This window comes from Gadus chalcogrammus, chromosome 7 (genome assembly GCF_026213295.1).
Source record: "Gadus chalcogrammus isolate NIFS_2021 chromosome 7, NIFS_Gcha_1.0, whole genome shotgun sequence".
In the NCBI taxonomy this organism is placed as follows: domain Eukaryota; kingdom Metazoa; phylum Chordata; class Actinopteri; order Gadiformes; family Gadidae; genus Gadus; species Gadus chalcogrammus.
Genome location: NC_079418.1, coordinates 26,692,570 through 26,708,180, shown reverse-complemented (window position 1 = coordinate 26,708,180; position 15,611 = coordinate 26,692,570). Strand labels below are relative to the sequence as shown.

General features: G+C 44.0%; 1 protein-coding gene across 4 annotated transcripts in view; it reads right to left on the bottom strand.

The window, feature by feature from the left end:
* acsl6 (acyl-CoA synthetase long chain family member 6) overlaps positions 1 to 15,611 on the bottom strand; it is a 30,832-nt gene that overhangs the window by 9,067 nt on the left and 6,154 nt on the right. For 3 of the 4 annotated variants that reach the window (XM_056594528.1, XM_056594527.1, XM_056594529.1), the window contains 14 exons: positions 13,775 to 13,995; positions 11,574 to 11,688; positions 9,867 to 9,931; positions 9,169 to 9,270; positions 8,845 to 8,944; positions 6,915 to 7,096; positions 4,822 to 4,854; positions 4,647 to 4,698; positions 3,607 to 3,680; positions 3,263 to 3,340; positions 1,678 to 1,812; positions 1,126 to 1,260; positions 516 to 611; positions 207 to 279 (listed from right to left, as the gene is read on the bottom strand). In XM_056594528.1, the coding sequence (XP_056450503.1) occupies positions 207 to 279; positions 516 to 611; positions 1,126 to 1,260; positions 1,678 to 1,812; positions 3,263 to 3,340; positions 3,607 to 3,680; positions 4,647 to 4,698; positions 4,822 to 4,854; positions 6,915 to 7,096; positions 8,845 to 8,944; positions 9,169 to 9,270; positions 9,867 to 9,931; positions 11,574 to 11,688; positions 13,775 to 13,978 (1,444 nt within the window). In that variant the 5' untranslated portion in view covers positions 13,979 to 13,995. Of the gene's footprint in view, positions 1 to 206; positions 280 to 515; positions 612 to 1,125; positions 1,261 to 1,677; positions 1,813 to 3,262; positions 3,341 to 3,606; positions 3,681 to 4,646; positions 4,699 to 4,821; positions 4,855 to 6,914; positions 7,097 to 8,844; positions 8,945 to 9,168; positions 9,271 to 9,866; positions 9,932 to 10,802; positions 10,812 to 11,573; positions 11,689 to 13,774; positions 13,996 to 15,611 lie in introns of those variants that run through there. The other variant, XM_056594530.1, reaches the window with a different exon arrangement.

Genomic DNA, 15,611 nt, shown 5'->3' with positions numbered 1-15,611 from the left:
CGCCTGGGCTCTTTATGTAAGACGAGGATGGGCAGGTCTTTGAGGATCAATGACATAACTCAATGACATTATTTTTTAACCTATAAGGGTTCATATTTTACTCTGAAGCCAACTGACCTTCGAGACCGACATAAAATTAGAATTCATACTTTTTTATGTTTATGTTTAATGCATATAAGTTGACCAAACGTTTTATTGAAAGTTACCTGAGGTCCAGTCTCCAGGCGTAGTGAACGTGCAACCGGCAGTACACTCAGTCTGGCCGTAAGCCTCGTACACCTACACACAAACGCGCACAGACACACACAGACACACAAACACTCACACTGTATTTTTGCAAAAACGATATGCATTGCTGTATTATGCTGTATGTATTATGAACCTGGCCAACAACATGTAGAAGTGTATATTGTTGTTGACTGTCTTGTATGCCTCTGGATCAAGGGTCATTCCTGCATGTGTTGTCATAGGGGCAATAAAAGCTTTCTGATTAGGATATCAATTCCCTGGCTGACCTGACAGCCCAGTGCTGCTCTGAGGAAGCCCAGGACAGAGGGGGAGGCAGGGGCGGCGCCTGTGATGATCATCCGTAGCCTCCCCCCAAGGCTGGCCTGGGGGCAGAGAGAGAGAGAGAGAGAGAGAGAGAGAGAGAGGCATGGTCAGGACAGGTCATGTTCAAGGAATCACAGAGATGTCGTATCTGTCAACAAGGTTGAACCAATGGATTCTTAATGAGACAGTGAACTGTAGGACTACAGAGACATCGAGGGCTTGTCTGTATTCTTTCGTTTTTTCTCATGTAGGGCAGCTCTCTATTTTAAGAAGGTGAAATAACTCATACCCTGGCCTTCATGCACGTCTCCCCACTCCCCACGGTTATAAACACCACGCCTCGATTTTGTATCACAACTGCCGTGATAAATTATTTCCTACGTTTAGTTCAGAGGCTGAATCAATTACGACTGCTAGGGCTGTCTCTTACCCTAAATCTTAAACATCAACAAAGATCATTTCCTACAGCAATTAACAGTGAATCACTATCCCATACTCCAAAACTAGACCAGACAAACACATGGGCATAAGAGGTGTGTTTGTGTACATGAGATGGGCCGTGTCGCCGTCTACCTGGATCTTACTGAAGAACACCTTATCCCAGACGCTGTCACTGCGAATGACCCCAGCGCTGACCTCTGCACCTTTTCTTTTGGCCGCAAAGTTGAGCAACCAGCGCTTTACAGGGGTGTTAGCTTGACTAAATATCTGGGGAGAAAAAAGAAAGGAGCAAAGAGGTTAGGGAAGAAGAAGAAGTACTTTGCCCAAAGTTCCCATCTGGGATGATTCTGTCTCGATTTTGTCTGGATGCAGATCAACGAGGGGATATTTGTGCGCTCCACATCCTCTTCAGGGAGGCTGTGGGCCATTGGGGAGGGAATGCCATAACCTGTCCGCCAGACTCCAGCCACTTGAACTTTGTTGCTTATTGAATCGTATATACTGCAACATTCAGATGAAATCTACAGTCTACCGAACGGCATTACAGAGCACCAACGAAATGCATTTCAGAAGCAGGGTTTGGTTGTGGTGTATTTCGATGCGGCTTTTCCGTGCGTGCGTGCGTGCGCGCGCGCGTGCGTGCGTGCATGCGTGTGTGTGTGTGTGTGTGTGTGTGGGACCCACCTTGTCGTACATTCGGTTGAGGAGACGGGGGACCACGGGGAAGATGGTGGGCCGCAGGGCCTTCATGTCGTCTGCCAGAAGACGGATGTCCCCCTGGTAGAACCCAATACGCCCCCCATGACAGTACACCACCGACTGACCACACACACACACACACACACACACACCACACATGACCGTTAAAACACACAATACATACATAGACACCACATACACACATGACCGTTTACACACACCACACATGCAAACGCCACATACACAAACATGACCGTTTACACACACCACACACACACACACACACACATACACATACGTATCAACACACACATACATACACACACACACACCACATACAAATACACACACACACACACACACACACATACATACACAAACACACATGAGTTTTCACACACAGATACACACACACACACACCCACACACAACACGCATAACTTTAATCAAGGGAGTACCAAAAAATGTGTCATTGAAAGTATCTACTTCTGAATAACTGAATCATGACATCACATTTCGCTGGACTGGATTAACTGAATACAATCAAACAAAGTTATGCACCGTAATTGGATCTTTAAATGTTATTGTTAGTCTCTTGGGCACAAACAAATGATTCACTGCTGAGTCAAGCCTGTGTATCGTGAACTGTTCAAATGCACGGTTGGTACATCACTTCCTGTCTGAGAGGCTATCTGAGGACAGGGTAGCAGAGCAGGAACTGCTCTCGTGCTTCAAACCGTCTGCCAAGAGGCAAAACCGAATTATGTAAATAATGTTCTCTCGTCCAATCAGCACTAGACGGGGCGTCAGCATGCGGGAGGAATGGGTAAAGGGGAGTGTCCATTGGCCCAGTGCCACAACGTGCGGAAAGTTCAGTGTTTTTGTGAGTTTGTGAAACGATGTGTGGTGTATGTGGGGGAGTGTAGGCGGGTGTTGTGTCACATGGTGTAGATAGCGTGCCTGTTTTAGGGAAGATAGGTCCTTTCCAGGATAATATGCCACTCGGTGGACAAATAGTGACAATTTGTGTGTGTGTGTGTGTGTGTGTGTGTGTGTGTGTGTGTGTGTGTGTGTGTGTGTGTGTGTGTGTGTGTGTGTGTGTGTGTGTGTGTGTGTGTGTGTGTGTGTGTGTGTGGCTGGGTGGGTGGGTGGGTGTGTGTGTGTGTCTGTGTGGTAGACACACATTTACAGGGTTACAGGGTTGATACACACATTTAAATGCTTTTATTTGGATCCAAATAAAAGCATTTAAATGTGTGTGTCAAATGTGTGTCTACCCTGTGCCCCTCCCATTCATAATGCGGGTGCAGGGACAATTCTACTACTGTGCTTTTGTTTTTGTGATATCACACACACACACACACACACACACACACACACACACACACACACACACACACACACACACACACACACACACACACACACACACACACACACACACACACACACACACACACACACACACACCCATGCACACATTAATCCTGCAGGGGAATCCCCTGGTTGCCTAATAAGGGGGTCAGGCTGCCCCTGAGCAGTGGGAAAGGCCGGTGCTCCATGCAGTTACCTCGATGAGTCTCTCAAACATGTGAGCCAGTGGCAAGAAGGAGATAAGGCAGTCGTCTTTGTTGGGGCATATCACTTTCTGCAAAGAATAACCGGAAGTGAACAAGCATTAATTAAAAACAAGATGGACAAAGGCAATACACAACATGTTAAATATGGTAAATAAAAGAGAGATGGGAATAGTAACAGACAGACAGAAAGACAGGCCGAGGGAGGGAGAGGAACAGATGTGGTCAGGTGATGTGACGACCACACACAAAATGATATGAAACTGCTGCGGCCGGTTTTTAAAAAACTGTGGCCGCCGTCTAATGAAGACTGCCGTGGGAAGCGAGATCCTCTTACATCGGTGACTTTGAGGAAGCCCGAGAAGTCCGCCACGACGTTCCCATGTGTCAACATGACTCCTTTGGGGTTTCCTGTGTGAGAGGAGATGGGGGAAAAATGAAAAGCAACATTGAAACTCTCTCACGTCTGCCAACTCAAGTCACTTATAAGAAGAAGAAATACAATGGATAGGCCCAGATAGAACACCATACCGACACAGTCCAATGTTTTTTCCCTGAAGTTATCCCTTCATGTTTTCAATGGTGTTTTAACATAGATCATTTGACAGTGCTAATGCTCTAAACAAACAGTAGGGGGCGGCTGAACCACTCTGGTGCTTAACCACAGACACGTTAAACCACATTTCTCTGTTAAGTTCATTTTCAATCTGAGTGTTTTTTTCACAATCTTCCAGATTTTCTTAAAACTTTTTTTTCTTTCAAATGTTCAAAGGGAGGGGTGAGGATATCGGCAACGTTGCCTGAAAGAACTCGGAGTGCCCAAAAAACCCCAGATGGGCGCAGACTCAAAACCCAGGCATCATGTCATTAAAAATGTTGCTATTCTTGTTTATAATTTTTTCTATTCAATCAGTTGCATCAACACAGCACTATTGTTTACCGAGGGGATGGGCGAATGCCTAGCTGCATGTTGGAGAGAACCTGTGAGTCTAAAGTATGTTAAATGTAGGACGAGCTAGACCTACCGAGAGTACAAGTACAGTACAGTATAACGAGTACAGTATCCTATCATGTACATACCAGGTATCATGACACCTGGTATGACACACTATTCTACATAACAGGGCAAATGCCTAGGTCATTTCCACTTCTGGAATTATTTCCTGAAATATATACCCTACAACTTAACACATAAGTCCTGTTACGCCTGTCTCTATGTCAGACTGTTTATCAAATCAATAAAAACTATTTTTTGGGGGTTTCGGCTCTAGATGCCGGAAGCATCTTGATCCATGTAATGGCAACAGGCAGCAGCAACGGGCCGTGTGCCAAAAACAAAAGGGTTGGAGTCGTCATCATTCAGATGTTGAGCGGTACCTGTGGTGCCACTGGTGAAGCAGACAATGGAAAGGTCCTCCGGGGCTGGTGGCTGTGGAGACGCAGTGTCATTCTTACAACAGCTCATTGGGGACAAGGAGTCAGCTAATGTGAACAACAAAGCTGAATGCACATCACAGAGACAACTATTTAAATATACAGTAGGGGTACTTACAATGGGCTTTCTATGGTGCTCCCTTCCCAGTGCCTTCGACAAAGAAAAACATGTACATTTAATAATCAGTTTGAAAAAGAGGAAATAAAAATGTGTCAATAGACGCTCATGTAGTATCTTTCTTTATCCCTCTATGGCATATGTCCGTCGGTGACTTGAATGATGATTATCAGCAGTAATGGCTAACAATTAAAAATAAAATGAACGGAAAATGAAAGGAAAGCAAATCTAAGTAAAACATAAACACAAAATCCAGAATAAACATATAGAATATAAAAAAACATGTTTTATTTGAAATGTTAATGTATAAATATTAAGAAACAAGGAAGTGTTCTTTATTGAGCAGTTGATTTGTGACAGTGTTAATGAAGTGGTCTCATGCCAACCCAGCCGTCGCTAACAGCACTTTACCAGATTCATTGGGTGATATCACCGGGACTGGAGAAAGCATATAACCTGCTCAACCTGTTCCATGCCAGCCTGTTTTTTTTGTTGTGCTGCCGTATCGATGCAGTAGCATCTGCATCGATGTGTGTGTGTGTGCATGTGGTGTGTGTGTGTCTGGTGTGTTCGACAGGTGATGGGCCCTGCCTTGGTACAAGCCTCCCCAACCAGCCTTACAAATGGATATCCTACAGAGAGGTAGCTAATGGAGCCCCTGCTGGCTCCATTAGCCAGCTACATCAGCCATTGGGTCTTTCCTTCATACAGCTGTATGTTCACAAATAATGCTTATTTGATTTATTTTTTACTAAAATATAGGTAATTACTAGTAGTAATAACGTAAAATATTGCTGAGCCTGGTTAACAGAAAAATCTGTGTATCCATGTGAAATTTGCTCTGGCATATGCTGACCCACCTCCGGTTCAGACAGATTTCCTAGTAACTGCAAGGGCCGGCGTCTTATTTCCTGTTTCTTTGCGGAGCTATTTTTTCAAAGACAACTCAGTCCAATGAGTGAATGAAGCTTTCAGAGGGGATGCACAAGTGTTTTCTAAAGGAGCCAGTTTACTCAGTGACGATTTGAAAGCTTTACACTTTTTTCACAGTTATTAGTGCTTGCTGAGTTTATGTTTACCAATCACAAGCTAACAGAACCCGGTCATCAACATGATTTGAGCTCGTCTGCCATGGGATTTTAGATATTAATCCAAATTCTGATTTAAGAGACTTATTAAGGAGCATCTTGCTCAAGGATGCTCACACTTACCACTGTTTTTCAGAATACTTTATCCAAAGTAACATACATAGATTGATAGGGGAATGCTCTACTGTTTTCTTATATAAGAGAATGCATCTTCATAAACCTAACATCAACTCAGTTTCTGCAAAACATTTGCAGAGAAGTAAGCCCATTGACCGTCCATCGATTGTTCATTTTTCCAAATTGGACCAACAGAGAACGCAGATCTTCGACAATGATCAACGATCTGACTTTCCAGCCAACTTACCAGCCAATAGTGAACACCCCTTTAACAAGCAGGTAAAGGCTCCTGTAGTGTGTGTTGGGATGATGGCTAGTTTAATTAACCTCCCCTGGCCCGAGTCAGTCTGATTCAACTCTGGGAACGGGTGAGGCTGCACACCTGTTGTGCATTGAGCAATCAATGCATTGAGCAATCAATGCACAACAGGTTAAATCTGGCATCACCAGAAACACGTGAGAGATCTTAGCCACGGACGCTTGGAACACCAGCTCTGTGAAACATCGATGCATTCCCCCATTTCAAATCACAACTCAAAACAAATCTGGTCAAAAAGACCTCTTCCACCTGATGCCAATTACTATGTCTCCTACTATTGTTATTATAATTTATTTCTCCTTATCTTATTGTTGTTTCTTTTTAATGACTTGTGTACCTTTGTACGGTGTCCTTGAGTGCAGAGAAAGGTGCCTTCAAATAAAATTTGTAGTATTATTATTATATGACTCCAGCGTCCGCAATAAACCGGTTCAAACAATGTCACCCTGAGTCCTTCTGTCAGAGGAGCCCAGTAGAGCCGCTCAGGTGGAGTGTGGCAGGGAACCTACAACCTTGCCACCAGCCCCTGTGGTGGTCTATACTGACCATAGCACATCCCCCCCACTCACCTCCACCTCCGCCATGGCCTGGATGGTGACCCCACAGCCCTGGGCTTGCTCCAGCAGGCTGGTGGCGTCGAAGGTGTCCATGATGATGATTCGGCGAAGGGCGGGGGTTTCGCGTCGCTCCACGTTACCCAGAAGCACCTTGGCCTTGTCCGCTTTGTCGCAGATCACCGTGGAGATGTCCGCTAAAAAGAAGCAACGAGAAGCACACCCAACATTTGTGATATGATTTTGAACCAGGAGTTTTTGGTTTAAAATGTACACACAGATTTAAAAATATATCTTTTGGGCTGCGAGTTTTAGAAAGTCAAGTCAAGTTTATTTTTTAGAGCCCTTTAAAACAACAACAGTTGACCAAAGTGCTGTACAAATCAACTATCTAGTTAAAAAAAACACAAATAACATAAAAACAATTTAAAGCACAAAAAAGGACAATACAACTTAGACGGAGTTAAATGCAATAAATTAGTTTTTAGGAGGGCTTTGGGCCCATTTAAAATGGGCACTGAAGGGGCTAGCGTAACATGAAGAGGGAGTTCGTTCCATGGGGCCAACTACTGAAAAAGCCAGATCACCCCTGCTCTTTAGTCTTGACAGAGGGATGGTGAGTTGTAATTGGTCATTTGATTTTCACAATTTTACAGATTTCTTTAAAACTTTTTTTTCTTTAAAATGTTCAAGGGGAGGGGTGGGTTATCGGCAACCTTGTGACCTCGGGGGAAGGGGGGGGGGGGGGGGAGGGTTTGACCCACCGCAACTTTGTGATACTTTTTTGGTACCATCGTTGTGTACAAGCTGTATATGTGTATGAGATGAGTATGTGTATTTACACTGTTGCTTTAGAATGAGCAGCATGGTATATGAGATGTGCCAAACTGTGGCGTTATACTGAGATGCTACTCTGATGCGCAGACATCAAAATAAACTGCTGCTCAGATGGCGCTCCACACATCCCCACAAACCATAGTGTCCAGAACCAGCTCGGCACATCACACACACCGTGGCCTAATAGTCTGCGTAAAAAGCGTTAAAGTGTCCGGGAACCCTCTCTCGGAGTCGACAGTCAACTAATGAACAGGCAGAGCTTCACACATCCACACACAAGGCTTCCCTTTGTCGTGACATCGCTGAGTACACTAATAGGCACCTCGGCGTCATGAGAAGAAGTAGGTAGTGTTTTGGGGATATATTGGATTTTACTCAAGTTTTCTCTAACGTACGCTCTTAATTAAATTACAGATTCGATTACTATATTTTCCCCATCACGTAAGATATATTACCACTTCACCCAAAATAAAAAAACACAAAATGTGGCACTGCATTTCATGATGTGACCAGATCACAAGAAATGATAGAGGGAGCTAAAGTTCCAGAGTGACACAGTTATTGTATGCTCAACTTTTAGTTTAAAACTAATCAAAGGCAGCCTGGTACTAACATTGCTCTAATCAATTACGCTGCTATTCTTTTTCTGCATCCAAACTGTGAGTCAGTATGTCGATACTGTAATCATTTTTGCCAGCTTATTCAGCCGAAAGAAGGTGGGAGTTCCTAGGAAGGCAGTGGCCCTGCTGAGACACGCAAACTGCAGGCTAAATGGACGAAAATAACCACCTGCTCACCACACAAACACTCCTATCATGCGCTCATTCATTCTGCAGGGCCAAAACTGTTTGTGTGTGTGTGTGTGTGTGTGTGTGTGTGTGTGTGTGTGTGTGTGTGTGTGTGTGTGTGTGTGTGTGTGTGTGTGTGTGTGTGTGTGTGTGTGTGTGTGTGTGTGTGTGTGTGTGTGTGTGTGTGTGTGTGTGTGTACGTGTGCGTGTAGAAGACTAGTTTTTGTTTTTGCCACGTTTCAGGCCTTAGTGTGTGTGTGATAATGTGCTACTCCTTGCAGAGTAGCACATGAGTAGCACGTCCCTGTGTTCATCCTCACCGGTGTTGATGATGAACCGGATGGCGTCTGGACCCAGCGTGTCGTAGAGGGGGACCACCACCATGGAGTAGGTGTAGCAGGCCAGCTCAGAGATGATCCACTGGCGAGAGAGACACAGCATACAGGCAGAGGGAGTCAATCTTATCTTCTTCATTAAGGTTCTACTTTGACGAGGTGCGTATAAATGTGTGTGTTTTAATTTGTGTGTTAATATATTCATTTGTCTGTGAGTGTTTGAAACCTCGTCACATTTCCGTGTCACATGAAACACAAAATATGAATGGGGGGAAAAAAGGAGAGAGAAAAAAGAAAGGGCGATTTCACCTCAGGTCGGTTCTGGGCGAAGACCCCTATGAACTGGTCCGGGTTGGGCTGGCACCCCTGGTGCAGCAGACCGGAACCAAGGTATTCTGCACGCGCTGTGACCTACAGCAACACACAGCACACCAAGAGTCAACATGGCAAGCTTTGCTTCATAGTCTACCAAACTAAAACATACAAGTCACCGAACATGGCATTTTAATAACATTTTCTGAATTGAAATGTATTCCAATGAAGTGGCTTTGTTAAAATGGTGTTGATTGTCAGATCTTGATACTAGAACCGTGATGCCTACTGTAAAGAATGGCCTTTCAACACTCAACACTCTGTTGCATCATCCATGCAACTTTGTTTGGCTGTGGCTGTAACAGGAAATGTGTGCATTGTGCAGTGTCTTCTTTTCTGCAGAACCCTGATAACCGTCTGCGACGAGGTGGAAAACAATCCACTGAAGAAGCCGGTCCAAATTTCCTTGATCGGCTGATAACTGAAATTCCTCACTCCCTACAGATATCTGCTCAACCAGAGATTGTGCCCTTTTGATGAGTTTTGAGATAAAATGTTTGAGGGCTTCTCTATCAACGCCTCTGTCTGATCTGACAGTCTCCTTGTTGACGTAGCGCTGCTTCTGAAATCTGCACTTTTAGCTCTGATTGTGCTGATGTAACCGGCTAATGGAGCCAGCAGGGGCAGTCGCCTACCTCTCTGTAGGATATCCATTTGTAAGGCTGGTTGGGGAGGCGTGAACCAAGGCAGGGCCCGTCTCCTGTTGAACACACACACAACCACACCACGTGTACACACACACCACACGTTAAGGCTTTGCTAAAAATCAACGAAATGGCAATATATCATGACGTACTCTTTGCTGGTACGCGAATCGATGCAGATGCAAAACATATATATATATATATATATATATTTTAATATATATATAAAATAACTGTCAGGTGGACATTCTTACTGAAAATAGAAGTGCACTTAAAGTCAAATTAAACCAGAATACCATTCTTAAAAAAATAAAAATAAAAATCTAAAAGCATAAGAGCCAACAGAAAAGGCCATTTTAAGTAAAAAATTATAAGAATATTTATTTGCATTTATTAATAACTCTGGGATTAGAAACAGATTATTTTATTTAACTTTTAAGATCTCTGTGCCTGAATTGTGTTTTAAATTGTGCCATCCATACAGAACTATAAAGAACAGCTGTTATAGTAAATTCTGTGAAGGTCATAGTCATTATTCAAAATCATCGGGCATCGGGATACGTGTCGTATGGTGGTCCCTGGATCATTATGCTAATCAGTGGTTGTCAGAGACACCCTAGAGTGTAGTCAGTTAAGAGTGCGGGCGGGTGAACAAGGGGGGTTTCCTCTCCTGTGTGTGAACTGTTATTTTATTAGTCAACTCATTGAAGATGACTCACCACTTCAGACATGTTTACAGCAGTTATCAGGGTTGTACGCCTGTTGGTGTGTGTGTGTGTGTGTGTGTGTGTGTGTGTGTGTGTGTGTGTGTGTGTGTGTGTGTGTGTGTGTGTGTGTGTGTGTGTGTGTGTGTGTGTGTGTGTGTGTGTGTGTGTGAGTCTATATTATGTGTGTGTGTGCGTGGGTGTGTGCTTTTCTCCTACCCACCAGATATATGAAAACCACACTGAAACACGAGCGTCGTCAGGGTATTGAAGCTTGGATGCGTATCGTATGGTGGCCCCTCTATCATTATGCTAATCAGTGGTTGTCACGGACACCCCCCAGTGTATTCAGTTAACAGTGAGGGCAGGTGAACAAGGGGGTTTCCTCCGCTGTGTGTGAACTGTTTACTAGTCACTAACTCATTAACGCTCCACTTCAGACCTGTTTGCAGCAGGTTTTAGGGTTGTGTTCCTGTTTTTGTGTGTATGTGTAGGTGTGTGTGTTTGTGTGTTAGTGAGTCTATATTATGTGTGTGTGTGTGTGTGTGTGTGTGTGTGTGTGTGTGTGTGTGTGTGTGTGTGTGTGTGTGTGTGTGTGTGTGTGTGTGTGTGTGTGTGTGTGTGAGTGTGTGTGTGTGTGTGCGTGTGTGTGTGTGTGTGAGAGAGTCTATATTATGTGTGTGTGTTTCTGTGTGTGAGAGTCGATATTATGTGTGTGTGTGTGTGTGTGTGTGTGTGTGTGTGTGTGTGTGTGTGTGTGTGTGTGTGTGTGTGTGTGTGTGTGTGTGAGAGAGTCAATATTATGTGTGTGTGCACTCGTGTCAGATAGATTATATATTATAATTGTGTGTGTGTGTGTGTGTGAAAGATTCTATAGTGTGTGTGTTTGTGTGTGTGTGTGTGTGTGTGTGTGTGTGTGTGTGTGTGTGTGTGTGTGTGTGTGTGTGTGTGTGTGTGTGTGTGTGTGTGTGTGTGTGTGTGTGCTCCTACCCACCAGATATATGAAAACCACGCTGAAACACTTCATACATGGTCCGAGCGTCGTCATGGTAATGAGTCAAAAGCTTGGAGCTGTCTCCAATCATTGACCTGCGACCCCCGTCCTCTTCCTGCATGCGGACAAGACCACTGTGTGTTAACATATCATATGAATACACCCCCCCCCACACACACACACACACACACACACACACACACACACACACACACACACACACACACACACACACACACACACACACACACACACACACACACACACACACACACACACACACACACACACACACACACACACACACACACACACACACACACTATAGAATCTTTCACACACACACACACACACACAATTATAATATATAATCTATCTGACACGAGTGCACACACACATAATATTGACTCTCTCACACCCACACACACACACACACACACACACACACACACACACACACACACACACACACACACACACACACACACACACACACACGCGCACATCATTGTGTATACAATTATGTCAATATATTGTATACAGTGGCCATTCTATGTTAAGAAGGCAGAGGTTGGGCCCCCAGCCTTCGTATGCTGTCGCGTCGTAATACTGCTGATTGTTACTTTTGCGTTACACAATGAATGTCTAACAAATGAATGAATCTGGCCTTGGCTGAGCATCAAAAGAGTAAATAATATGGCCCCCTTGTTACCCCATTTCGGAAGACATTACTTTTGCTTCTGTTATGAGAGTTTGATGACTTGCTGGTATTACGTAATGTCAGCGCGGCTCCCAATTGGCTATCGTCTTTCCCTTGTGGCTTTCAGTTGCCTGCTTCCTGGGCTGTCGTCGGGGTTCCCCCCACACTACAGGATATCGGGTGGTAAATATTTAACATGTTTGATACTTGTGATTTTAAATCGGCTGGGCCCTCGATCGGAGAAAAGCTCTCTTAACATATCATCCACAAAATGGGGCTAATTATCCTTTAGTGTGCACCCATCAAAACCAAACATTCATCCTAATGGCAAAGAAAATCGAATCCATTTATCTTGTACACTAATTAATGTGGTGGCAAAGCAAGCCACACTATTGTTTTTCTGTGTCATATTTTTTATTTATTCTTCTGTTTCTGCTCTCATCAATTACATTGCTATTTTTAGATACGTTGGCGGATTTTCAGTAATTATCTACTCCTACACTTTTTGAAGTATAAAATACAAACCACAAAATGTTGGGCATATATCAGTGCATGGCGTGTCTATTTTAGAACAAACATTGCATGCTATTTTTTTATACATTTTTATAATAATATTTAATATGGAAAGTGAATTGGGCAAAAACGCAAAAATCCACCACTCCAAACCTGGAAGTTGTAAAATAGAAATGGGCACATATAAACCATAGGTAAATAGGTCTCCAAAAGGTCTGTACCGCTCTGACCACAGGGGGAGCTATAACTTGCCCTGTTTGCCATAATGCATTCTGTAACTCTGTCTGGGCCTTATTTGACATGCTGAATATTTTTGGCTCAAGTACTCATAAAGTCTGTCTAGATATATTTTGCTCTACTTAGAAAGTTTGTTTGAAAACCTTAAAAAAAAAACTAAACTGACCCTGTAAAGCCAAATGAACCAGAATTTGCTACACAAGGTAATGTAAATTGTATAGCCCTAAGTCACAGTTACCATCTCAAGGGCTTCAAAGGCCCACGTGATATAAAACCTAACCCTAAACAGCAAAGGGAAACTCTGAAAACCAATGAAATACATCTTGATAAGAAGCCCAGAAGGAAGAGACGGATAGTTTAAGGCCATCACAAACAGAGTGTTGTCAGCTTCATATTATACATTTAAGAAGCCCTGATCAACACTTATGTTTCATGAAAATTTTACTTTTGAATATTTAGGAGTTTTGGCCTGACTAGTATCTAAGGCTCATGTTGTATACAACCCATAACAGTCATGCATAAAACAATGGGTGACATCACGGGTGCTATGTAAATAAGTTTCAGTGTCATTTCACTGTCATCTGCATGTGTGACACACACACACACACACACACACACACACACACACACACACACACACACACACACACACACACACACACACACACACACACACACACACACACACACACACACACATAAATACTATCATCCATGCTGCTGGCCCCCTCCACTCCCAGCAGGGTCTTACCGGCACTTCCTGGGACTGGTGGCGCAGGTCGCAGGGCGGCTGGATGGGGCGGGGCCGGGAGGAGAGCCAGTAGGCCAGCACGGCGGTCAGAGCCCCGATGCCCACCAGCGTGGAGGTGGGCAGGGATCGGAAGAACTGGCCCAGGTCCTCCATCTCTGGCAGCCGCAGGCCGCTGAGCATCTCCTGGCCGTTCACCTTCTCCATCAGTGAGGAACTCAGCTCTGGAGGGAGAGGAGGACGCGGGACTCATGGGTGGCTTTTCCTTCTTTCCCATGCACCTGCCATGATTTTTTTCATTGTGTTCTTTGTGTTTTTCTATGTATTTGATCTTTTTCCTACCGTTCTGCCAATGAGTGAGTTGATAACGTGCAGTCAAACAATTGTATTAAATGTGTGGCATGCAGGCATTGACTTTCTCTTTTTATAAATAAACCATTCGGTCCGCCTGGAAGCAAAGCATCCAGTTGTCCATAATGATATGATTATATATTCTATAAGATGCAGAACTAGATAGATTAAATAGATATATAGATAGATAATAGATCAATTGTGTGTACATTTGTCCTCTGCTTCTGATGGATAGAAACATTTGGACAGGCCAACCTCAGCTAACCTCTTTTTTCTTCTACTACAGAGAAATTACACAATCACACACACAAACATACACACCCAGGCAGGCAAATGAGGAACAGAGAAGTAAAGAAGTGTGTATAACATATGCAAGCATAAGGAAAAATGGAAAATGGGTTTCTGATGAACTGTTAAAGGGATGAGTCAGGTCCCTTAAATATCAACTCAACCCCTCACCCTGCAATCATTCATCCTCATGTTGCACCGTTCTTCCACTTTTTTGGAAATTCAATGTACCATTCAAGCAGCTCACAGCTTTCTGAGGCCCATGCAGAACTTATGAGAGAGGGAGGCTGATGACTTCCCAGCGAGAGGAGAATGCTGAATAGGACTAGAAATAAAGAGCCACCATCCAGTGCATGGTTGGATTGTATGGATGCATTTGCTGTTATACATGTGGTTCTTTAAAAATAATAAAAAGCACTGCAAGTTCTGTCATGTACGCTTTCTGTCCTGTAGTAACCTAGAATACACACACACCACATGCACTCCCAAGTGTGTACATTCTCACACACACACACACACACACACACACACACACACACACACACACACACACACACACACACACACACACACACACACACACACACACACACACACACACACACACACACACACACACACCAGGAGCACTCACACACATGCAGGGGAATGTCATTAGGTCCACCCACGCTGGGTTTCTCCAGACGTGTTACTTCAGCTGGTGTCCCAGTGCTCCACATCAACAGCAGAGCCCCCCCCCACCCCCACCCCAACCGGCCCCCACCCCGGGCAACCCCCCCACACAAACCCAATGGCCTTCATTAGTGTCACCTTGACTTCTTTTCAACCCTGAACAGTGGTGTTCAGGGTGATCAGGCCACACTTTAACAGCGTGTCCTTTACCCTTGAGGTATTAAAGTAAATACACAAGTCTCCACCTCCTTCCTAGAGTAGGTTGGAATGGGAGGATGAATGAGAAATAGCAGCTCCACTGAATATTGAAAATGTTACCTGATTATTTTTTTCAATGCAGTGATAATGCTACCTTCAACACACACACACACACACACACACACACACACACACACTCAGCTGTCATCAAACAGAAACACATATGGGCATATTGTATATAATCTGGTGAATGTAGAGCATGAATATAACCCTGGATTGGCTGGTCAGCCTCACAGATGTACATTAGATTCCTATGGTTCACTGATGGAAG